This window comes from Marmota monax, unplaced genomic scaffold, assembly GCF_021218885.2.
Source record: "Marmota monax isolate L192 unplaced genomic scaffold, Marmota_monax_Labrador192_F-V1.1 WCK01_AAM20220418_F8-fsc00001, whole genome shotgun sequence".
In the NCBI taxonomy this organism is placed as follows: domain Eukaryota; kingdom Metazoa; phylum Chordata; class Mammalia; order Rodentia; family Sciuridae; genus Marmota; species Marmota monax.
The window spans coordinates 22,728,006-22,739,263 of record NW_026693777.1 but is presented as its reverse complement, the minus strand read 5'-3'; the positions used below and the strand labels follow the sequence as shown (position 1 = coordinate 22,739,263).

Below are 11,258 nucleotides of genomic sequence, written 5' to 3'. Positions count from 1 at the left end.
GTAATTGTCATTGTTTGAAGCCACTCTTTTGGAGTGTTTAATACACAGCAAAAGACTGGACCATTCCCCATTGTTACATACCCCTTGTCATGAACTGATTTTCTCAAAATGAAAGCCTGAATGCACCAAACCCAGTGACTTAAAGTTCACCAAATCCATCTCATCTATATGACTTCAGAAACAAACAGAAACAGCCAGGCACCTGGAAACTCTTCACTGCTGCTTTATTGTGATGCACCCACAGTACAGAACCTCTCACACAGCTGTGAAAGGGGAAGTTACATTGCTTTTTGGGAGCACCTTCGTTTTTTGTTTCTATTACCACTATGAAGGAAGTAAATCATTTCCAAAGAACATTTTAAATTCCAAGTGTTTAAAGACAGCTTGCATTTCATCATGTTTGGAAAAAAAAGTAGCATGTTTTAGCCAGAGCTGGAAAATTTTTTTTGTAGCCTTGTTTTCCCTTTGATGTGGATCAGAAGTCTTCACTGTCTGATTGAACCAGTCTATAATTTTCATATGTAACTTTTCATATCAAAAATGTTTCATTTTTACATCTACCTACAAACAGATGCTGTTTTTTTAAAAAAAAAAAAAAATACATACACACTCACAACTAAGTTTAAAACCAATCAAGAACAACAGCATTACTAACAGAGAAAATGAACTTTTGCTGCCCTCTCCTGCTAAAACAATGAAGTACTAAAATACCAAAGATTTATGAAACTGAAGCAAAATCCTCAAACTAAAAGCAATGGACATATCATTCTCATTATACTTCATTCAAAAATCAGACCACAACCAGAAGATGTATTGTTAATATTTATATTTGAAAGTTCCCCATTGATACATGAGGTTTGGATTACAACTTATTTACAATAAGTGATTTCAAAAAATAAAAATAAAAGTAAAGAAAGGGAAGGGGAGAAGGGCTAAGAGAGACGAAAGAAATAGAAGGAGATACAGGGGAGGGAGGAGAGCAAGAAGGAAGGAGAAAGGTGGAAGGGAGAGAGAAAGAAAGAGGGAGAGAAGAAAAGGAAACCTATATTCATAGACATCATAATATGGGATGTTCATTTCCAAGAGAGATACTACTGCTGCTATCGTGCACAAGAAGCAGCACAAATTAACATTCCACTAGATCAAAGTTTACTCAACTTTCTCTCAAGATGCACAATCCTTCTTTTAGATTTTCGAAATTAAATATAGAGGAATATAAAATGCATTGCCAATATACCTTTTACAAAAATCCTTTGTGGCTCATCCCTTAACTCCACTCAGAGAAGCAGCTGAGCCAGAATACAAAAATAAAAATATTCATGTGCAAATAAAACATCACTGATCATGTCTGGTGCCACCTTTTTGCTACAGGTGACTGTCACTTTGTGATAACATTGGTAACAGCATCAAAGAGAGAATCTCTTCATTTCCTGGGCAAGGTCAGTGCATCCAATTAATGGGGGGAAAACAGGAACATTAACAACAAAACAAAACCCTGAAACACTTAAAAATGCCAATAACATCCTAACATCCATACATCCCTTTCCCACCCCACCCCTATCCCCACAAAAAAATAAAAAAGCTTTTAAAGCTCTAAATATACTTTTTTTTTCTTTCCATAGTGTGATTGAGCCTAGGGCTATACATTTAGGTATAGCAGGTGCAACTACAAGCAATTCCTGGCTCTGCACCCTGGAATGCCCCACGCATAGGAGGAGGTACAAAATCAATGAAATCCTTCCATTTAGGCAAAGAAGCCCAAGATGAAGGAGCTTAACCCTGCTTGTGAGTATCCAGCGGCATCAAGGGTATTATTTATTTTTTTAATTTTTTTCTTTTATTAAAAAACAGATGTTAGGGAGAGCAAAATATAACAAACTTGAAAAGGACAAAAACTAAACACTGAAGGCGAACAACTGGGGACACTTGTACAATAAGAAAAAGGAATGCATGCTTGATTCAAAGGAGATGGGTCACTTCACTCACATAATTGTTCTGGGCCCACAGCCTAAGGCCTCAGCATCATTCTAAACCACAGGGTTGTGTGTATATTTTTTCTTCCAAGGACACTCTTACTCCTACCCCTGAAACCAATATGGTAGGGATAAGGTTGGAGTGATCATCACTCACTAACGACAAATATTTGCTATTTAAAAAATATATTTATATATAGTTCTGAAAACTATGAAGCAAACAAAATATAACACAAAGATGCATTTGTCACAATTAACTCAAGTTGCAGCAACAGCAGAATTGCGGGAAGGGACAGAGAGAGGGCTGCTGCAAATGCAGCAAGTACGTCCTTAAATATGTCACATAGTGCAACAGTCAGATTACCTAAATTACTCCGTGTCACTGCACACAACATGACAAATGTCACATTGTCACTTTCAGTTTAAAAAAAAAAAAAAAAAGACAGTGTTTCTTCTCAGAAGTTGCCCTATTAATTTTCAACAGGTAGCTCTAATTGCTTCTTTATATATGTCTAAAACTTGGCTTTATTCTTCTCATTTTGGAATGATCAACATACAAAACTGACACCAAGGATAGCTGGGTCATATTCACCTCAACTCTGAGGGCAGGGTAAGGTGCAAAAAGGAAAACTAGGCTTTCTCATTTCATTCTGATGGGCAGAGATTCTTCATAAACCTGTGATTTTAATGCCTTCCATCTAAAAGATGAATTAATGGCAAATAAAAGTTTACACGTAAAAAATAACTGTAATGCAGAGTCAAAACTGGGAAGGGCTAAAACCAAAAGGGCTAAAGAAAAGATTTGTTATAAATTTATTTTTATAATTAGTATTTGAACTTGCACCTTTGTTCCAACACTGTTGAAGCAAGTTGTTTCATTTTGGGCAGCCTCTGCCAACATTATACTGAATCCCCATCAATGTTCCTTTTTGTTTGTTTAAAAAAAATTTTAAAAACTATCCATTCCATTAAACCATGTTGTGTTGGTGATGCATATGACTTTTTTTTTTTACTGCTGTTTGTTTTTAGGAATAACAACGCCAAATTTTGTTTTTGATTCACTTTTTTTTTACAATTACCTAGATGATAATATTCATAATCAGCTGACTTTTATGTACACACAATGACCTAATAATGTGGAAACATTTCATAGGGGAGAAAGGTCAGCGGCTATTTTTTTCCCTTTTTCTTAGAAACAATAAAACTGTATATTCTACTTTATATTTCAATGGAAGGAAGAAAATATACAAGCCCATATTTATATTGTATTTCTACTGAGAGCAACAATAGTTCATATGTTCGTGTTTGCTACTATCACAACTTAACATATGAACAGAGGATGAGCTCTGTATCATGAACACTGCTGGAAATGATGATTTAAGATTATCAACTCACTGCTGCCATGTCCATAAAAAGCAAAAGCATCCTAGAAATGAATCATAAAACATATCTTTTCATATATAATAATGCAACCACATTAGGTAAGTACATGATGTACACAAGTTTTATCAGCAATTTACCTACCCAAGTTGTAAGATTCTTCTTTTAATACAAAGCAGAGAGCCAATAAGATCTATCTATAATACAGCCCTAGATTTTGTTTTTTGTTTTTTTCTCAAACAATTTGGTCACGATGCACCTTTGATATAAAAGCATTTTTAAACTTTATTATTAATACTCAGGACATTAGGAATTTCCAGCTTTTTTTCAGTAGCATTTGTAGAACCACTTTTGGTAACAAATACAGTAGTTAGGAATAAGCATCCAATTCAGAATGCATAATGTTTATCCTGAATCCTTTCCGGCTAAAAACAGGGCTGGCGCTGTGATGAGATATAGAACGAGAATCTACAAAAAACACTGTAACATGTTTGTTTTTTTTCCAGAGGCTACATCCTCTTTTGCTGGAATACTTTATAAATACATATTAAAAAGTAAGGCAACAACTCCAAACAGTCCAAGCTGTTTGCTCAACTCTTTTCCCAATTAGATTCGCAATCCTGGCGATCAATTTCATGGTTTTATTGTTTAGTGTTTGTCTTTATTTCATATGGTCCAAAAAGGATGTCTTTCTGACATTTCTAAAATGTCTCTGGTATATTATGTTCAATGATGTATACAACTAATACTGGTCAGGTACTGAAGCCTGTGATGTCCCAGTGCCTGTTTTCAAAGGATTCAAGACATTGATTTGGATTCACCATAAACTGATGCATGAATCCAAAATTCCCTTCCCTACTATCTTTATCACCTCTTCTCTTTTTACTCCTAATTTTAAAACTAAAGGAGTACCAGGACTACCTGGTTACTGGAAAGATGTTCACCCCAGCAGACAAAACTTTCATCTGGGACCTTTAAAATTCAGGGTCCCATTCCACATGGACATTCAACTCATGAAGATGTGCAAAAGGAAAAATGTCAAATTACAGTCAAGTTATCCAGAGGAAGATGTTATACAAACTTATAAGGAAATGACAGTCTTTTTTTTTCTTCCTTTACTATAAATACATTTAACAGCTTAGCAGAAAGACAAGCTAAATTTAAGATTGTTCACATTTGAAAATTGTATCATACTCTCTGCTAGTGATAAATAAGAACTCCTGATAATGGAATTTTAACATAGCAATTTCATCAACAGATCTTTGAAGACTGCTTTTTTTTTTTTTTTTATAAGAGGGTTAGAACAATGATTATGTTTGCAAAGTTCTGAGAAGTCCATCTACTGTCCAAACTTTGGATTGAAGTCCTTATTTTTTTCCTTTACTTACAGACAGGTATATACAGTGCTGTTGTAATAATGAAACAAATGTGAAATCTACTGTAAAGTTGCACAATACAGAAAACTGTTGCTCCATCTTCTACTACATAAATGTGACTCCACAGGTTAGTAATGTTGCTGTCATATTTTTGTTAAGTTGGAATTATCCCATCACGTCTAAGACCTCTCTTTAACTCCAGATCCTCCAATTTTTTCCATAATTCTTCACGCTCTTTTTCTTTCTTTTTCTCACTGGGAAAGAAACAGAACACAATGTAAACAGCTGAGAAGGTTTAAAGAGATTGTTCAATAATAACTGCCCCTTCACATATTATCCCTAAGTATGTTGTAAATGTCTTGGAAAAGTTTGACGTTAAGTTTGTAGGCTTTACTTTTTGGTTTGTCTTTCTAATAGGGTTTTTTTTATGACATTTAAAAATATATATACACAACAGTAGTACTAATGAAAAGAACTGAAAAAGACTATTTTAGGGCTGGGGTTTTGGTTCAGAGATAGAGAGCTTGCCTAGTATGTGTGAGACACTGAGTTCCATTCTCAGCATGACATATAAATAAATAAATAGATAGATGGATGTCCATGATCAACTAAAAAAAAAAGACTAAGATTTCAAAAAAATTTCCCATTTTATTTAGCTTAATACAGAAAATTAACTTCAAATCACTGAGAAACAAAAATCAGGATGATTTATGTATATCAGTTATTCTAAAACCAAGGGCGCTGAGTGATTTTAACATGGGGCCTAGGGAATCTAACTTTCTCTTTGTCCACAAATACATTCTCAAAAAGGATGCTGGTATGGTACATGCCTGTAATCCCAGTGGCTCAGGAGGCTGAGGCGGGAGGATCTAGAGTTCAAAGTTAGATTCAGCAAAAGCGAGGTGCTAAAAAACTCAGTGAGACCCTGTCTCTAAATAAAATATAACATAGGATATAGGGGATGTGGCTCAGTGGTCCAGTGCCCCTGAGTTCAATCTCCATTACCCCTCCCCCACAGAAATAATACCAGAAATGACACTCATACAAGGTGAAGAAAATATATTCTCTGTTCTTCATATCAATTTTTCCTAGGCCATGTATATTCAAATTCTTTGGCAGTGTCTAAAAACTTGTGATTTTAGTTTTAATTATTGATCTGGATGGAACTTTGTTCATATATATATATATATATATATATATATATATATATATATAGTTGTTGTTTTAAATTACTGAGACTTCAAATTTGGTTCAATACCAATTTTACTAGTGATTTCCAGACTTCTAGACTTTCATTGTTTGGGAAATTTTACCAAAAAACAGGCAACACAAAATAGGGTCAATAAATTTTACATTGCCAAAGGCATTTTAAACTAACATATATTTAAAAATAAGGAAAGATGTTTTAAATATCAACCAAGTGGGGGGTACATAATCAAAGAACATGACTATCTTATAAATTTTATATAAATTCATATGTATTAAAAATAATTCAGTCAGGCACACTGGCTGATGCCTATAATCCCAGTGCTTTGGAAGGCTGAAGCAGGAGTATTATAAGTTTAAAGCCAGCCTCAGCAACTTAGCCAGGTCCTAAGCAGCTCAGTGAGACCCTGTCTCTAAAAAACATACAAAAAAGAGCTGGGGATGTGGCTCTGCAGTTAAGCACCCCTGGGTTCAAACCCTGCTGGGGAAAAAAAAAAAATCATTACACTAATCCCTAGTTTTCTCATGTTGCAGTGAGCCAATAAAAAGCATGTGAATTCCATGAATTCAAATAATTTCTGAAAATGGTAGCTCTGCCATCTCAGGCATGGGAGAATTGATCTCTCTATACAATCTAATTTTGCAAAGATTTAACTTCAGCCACAGCACAATTTTTTACTAAAAGAGAAATTCATATAGGTTAAGTGAAATTTCCACATAATTCCAATGCCTCACACTTTTTATGTTATCACCAAAATTTTGGAAAAGTCATTACTTCTATAGCAACACATATTTATCTTCACCCTCTACTCCCCCCCAAAAAAATCCTCTAGAGAAACCTAAGTAATTATATGTTCTCATTCCACTGAATCTTGCAAAAATATTAAATTACACAATAAGATAGATAAAATCTGTTTCATAATTGCTATTTTGATAACTTAGGCCTTGTTTACTATTGATTTCAGCTATCTCAAATGCAATTTGCATAATATGAATTTCAGTGGACACAATCATTTTCAAAGAGTTATCTAGTTCTTAATTTTAACCCTGAAAAATTGCCTTTACAGAGTAATAAGGAGCAAGATGAGATAATCCTCCAATCATTCAGATTCTTCACTATAAGCAAACTCTCTTGCAAATTATCACTTTCTGTTTCTCAATACAGTTTTTGAATAATATTAATCTAAATAAATGTTCTCAGGGGCCAATTTGAGCACATATAAATTAATCTATAGATCCTACTGAGTTTTAATGCATTTTACCTCTTTTATAAAGAAGGAAAAGGGGATGGTAAGCAAGGGCCTGGGAATGTTATTGAACTGAAAAACAGATCAACATAAGTCAGGTTCACATCACCCTAACTTGCAGTTTAAACTACATATTGACAACACTTTTCTCATCTTACTGAAATACTTCACTCATGTTTTGATCAGCACTTTCAAGGCATTCAGTCCAATTTGTCTTGTGGGCTTTTTTCCCAGATGAAATTTATGCTGAGTTATAATAAAGTCTTCATACTGACAACTTTAGCTTCAAAAATTGTAAATACAAACATATTTACTGTCACCCTTATTCTTCCCCACTTTCTCCCACCTATCACTATAGGTGGGAATTTCAAAATCTAACCACACTGTCATGTTGGAGATATTGTCAAATTTTCTTCCAACTTCAATTTTACATAGAACCAATGTTGGCATATGTATCTAACGATGTTAAATACTTATTCTCCCCACCATTTTTAGATTTCTAATAATTAAAAATATGTTCTGAACTGAAACCATTAACTTCTTGGCCATCCACAGTGAAATCTTTCATTCAGTTCTTCTTTGACACTACCAAATAAATCTCTTCATTCTCTTTTCCTATTCCCAAATCTATGGAGAGACAAATGTGTTCATTTGTTTTGTATAATGGCTTATAGCTCATTTGACCAAGATATTGCTCTTCCTTTAAAATAATCTTTCTGCTCCATGCTTGTGTACCCATCCATCTTACAGACTGAGGGAGGCTCTTGTGGTGGGGCTCCTGTCTATGTGGTGGAGGGCTGCTGGAACCAGGTTTGGAGTTTCTCAGTGCAACAATTTTATAAATAAAAGCACCATGTAAGTGAAAATCTCTCCCCACTTCCATGCTAGAGGATGCCAAGGAAAGAGAACTGCTATAGGCCTTCTCTGTGAGCCCAGGAAGAGTGGATGGTCATCCAGAAGCTTAAGTTCAGGGCGCAGAATGCAGAGGTTTTTCTTGTGGGTCACCAGATAGAGCTGTGGACACAGCACAAGGTCACCCCAGCACCCTCCACCTCACCAAACACCCTATGTGGGAAGCAGACGGAATCCATTTTGGAAAATGTTACTCGCCATCTATCGGTAGGCGTGGCAACCAGCGCGGTTCTGCAGCTGACCAGAGAGATTTTGGAACTATCAAAAGCAATATAAATATATAGGGGGAAAACATTAACACAACAGTCACACAGAGCTGGAAAGAAACGTGAGCAGTATTAAAAGACAAGGAAAGAAAGGATCACAAACGATACAGGACAATTCAACATTAGAAGAGGTAACATCTGCAGCAGAAGGAATGTTAGATAGATTTGAGGATTGACCAGGAAATACATAAACAAATCCAAGAAGCAAAAGATCAACTCTACAGGGAGATAGAGGTTATACAAAAAAAAAAAAAAAACAACAACAACAAAAAACACAACAACAACAAACAGAAATCCTGGAAATGAAGGAAATAATAAACCAAATTAAAAATTCAAATGAGAGTATCACCAGCAGAGTAGAACACTTAGAAGATAGAACATCAGACAATGAAGACAAAGTATATCATCTCGAAAGGAGTGTAGATAGCACAGCGAGACTGATAAGAAACCACAAGCAGAACATCCAAGAAATATGGGATAGCATGAAGAGACCAAATTTAAGAGTTATTGGGATACAGGAAGGTATAGATGTCCAAACCAAAGGAATGAGCAATCTGTTCAATGAAATAATATTAGAAAACTTTCGAGACATGAAGAATGAAACAGAAATCCAAATCCTAGAAGCCCACAGGACGCCGAATGTGCAAAAATCACAATAGACCCACATCAAGACACATTATAATGAAGATGCCCAACATACGGAACAAGGAGAGAATTTTAAAAGCCACAAGAAAAAGGAAGCAGATTACATTTAGGGGTAAACCAATTAGGTTAATGGCTGATCTTTCAACACAGACTCTGAAAGCTAGAAGATCCTGGAACAACATATTTCAAACGCTGAAAGATAATGGGTTCCAACCAAGAATCTTGTATCCAGCAAAATTAAGCTTCAGGTTTGAAGATGAAATAAAAACCTTTCATGATAAACAAAAGTTAAAAGAATTTGCAGCTAGAAACCCGGCGCTTCAAAACATCCTTGGCAAAACATTACATGAAGAGAAAATTAAAAATAACAATGAAAACCAACAGTGGGAAGTAGTACAGTAAAGGAAAAACTAATCAAAGAGTAAAAACAAATCAAGTTAAATAACAAAAATAAACAAATATGGCTGGAAATACAAACCATATCTCAATAGTAACCCTAAATGTTAATGGCTTAAACTCACCAATCAAAAGACATAGGCTAGTAGACTGGATTTAAAAAAAAAAGATCCAACAATATGCTGCCTACAGGAGACTCATCTGATAGGAAAAGGACCTCGGAAGCAAGATATCAAATAAAACAGACTTCAAGCCAAAGTTAATCAAAAGGGATAAAGAAGGACACTACATACTGCTCAAAGGAACCATACACCAACAAGACATAACAATCATTAATATATATGCCCCAAACAATGGTGAAGCTATGTTCATCAAACAAACTCAAATAGACCACAACACAATAATCATGGGTGATTTTAACACACCTCTCTCACCACTGGACAGATCTTCCAAACAAAAGTTGAATAAAGCAACTATAGAACTCAATAACATAATTAATAACTTAGACTTAATCGAATATATCAACCAACATCAAGCAGATACACTTTTTTCTCAGCAGCACATGGATCCTTCTCAAAAATAGACCATATATTAAGTCACAGGGCAACTCTTAGCAAATACAAAGGAGTAGAGATAGTACCATGCATGTTATCCAATCATAATGGAATGAAATTGGAAATCAACGATAAAATAAGGAAGAAAAATTCCTACATCACACGGAGAATGAACAATATGCTACTGAATAAACAATGGGTTATAGAAGACATCAAGGAGAAAATTAAAAAATTCTTAGAGGTAAATGAAAACTCAGACACAACATATGGAAATCTCTGGACTCTGAAAGCAATACTAAGAGGGAAAATTCATTGCATGGAGTTCATTCCTTAAAAGAAGAAAAAGCCAACAAATAAATGACCTCACACTACATCTCAAAGCCCTAGAAAAAAGAAGAACAAATCAGCAAATGCAGTAGAAGGCAAGAAATAATTAAAATCAGAGCTGAAATCAATGAAATCGAAACAAAAGAAACAACTGAAAAAATTGACAAAACTAAAAGTTGGTTCTTTGAAAAAAATAAATAAGATTGACAGACCCTTAGCCATGCTAACGAAGAGAAGAGAACCAAAATTACTAGCATACGTGATGAAAAAGGCAATATCACAACAGACACTACAGAAACACAGAAGATAATTAGAAATTATTTTGAAACCTTATACTCTAATAAAATAGAAGATGTCACTAAGTCATATGATCTGCCCAGATTGAGTCAGGAAGATATATACAACTTAAACAGACCAATATCAAGTGAGGAAATAGAAGAAGCCATCAAAAGATTACCAACCAAGAAAAGCCCAGGACCAGATGGATATAAAGCCAAGTTTTACAAAACCTTTAAAGAAGAACTAATTCCAATACTCTACAATCTATTTCAGGAAATAGAAAAAGAGGGAGTACTTCCAAATTCATTCTACGGGGCCAATATCACCCTGATTCCAAAACCGACAAAGACACCTCAAAGAAAGAAAACTTCAGACCAATATCTCTAATGAATATAGATGCAAAAATCCTCAATAAAATTCTGGCAAATCGGATACAAAAACATATCAAAAAGATTGTGCCCTATGATCAAGTGGATTCATTCCAGCCATTAACATTATAAATGCTATCTACGCTAAACCTCAGGCCAGGATCATTCTAAACGGAGAAAAACTGAAGGCATTCCTTCTAAAATCTGGAACAAGACAGGGATGCCCTCTCTCACCACTTCTATTCAACATAGTTCTTGAAATACTGGCCAGAGCAATTAGACAGATGAAAGAAATTAAAGGAATATCTATAGGAAAAGAAGAACTTTAA

The 11,258-nt window shown here is 34.8% G+C and overlaps 1 protein-coding gene across 3 annotated transcripts in view; it reads right to left on the bottom strand.

Moving 5' to 3' along the window:
- Positions 1 to 207: 207 nt before the first annotated feature.
- Positions 208 to 11,258, bottom strand: part of Ppp2r5e (protein phosphatase 2 regulatory subunit B'epsilon) — a 166,568-nt gene continuing 155,517 nt past the window's right edge. For all 3 annotated transcript variants that reach the window (XM_046461081.2, XM_046461082.2, XM_058584605.1), the window contains exon 14: positions 208 to 4,983. In XM_046461081.2, coding sequence (XP_046317037.1) covers positions 4,884 to 4,983 — 100 coding nt within the window. In that variant the 3' untranslated portion in view covers positions 208 to 4,883. The remainder of the gene's footprint in view (positions 4,984 to 11,258) is intronic.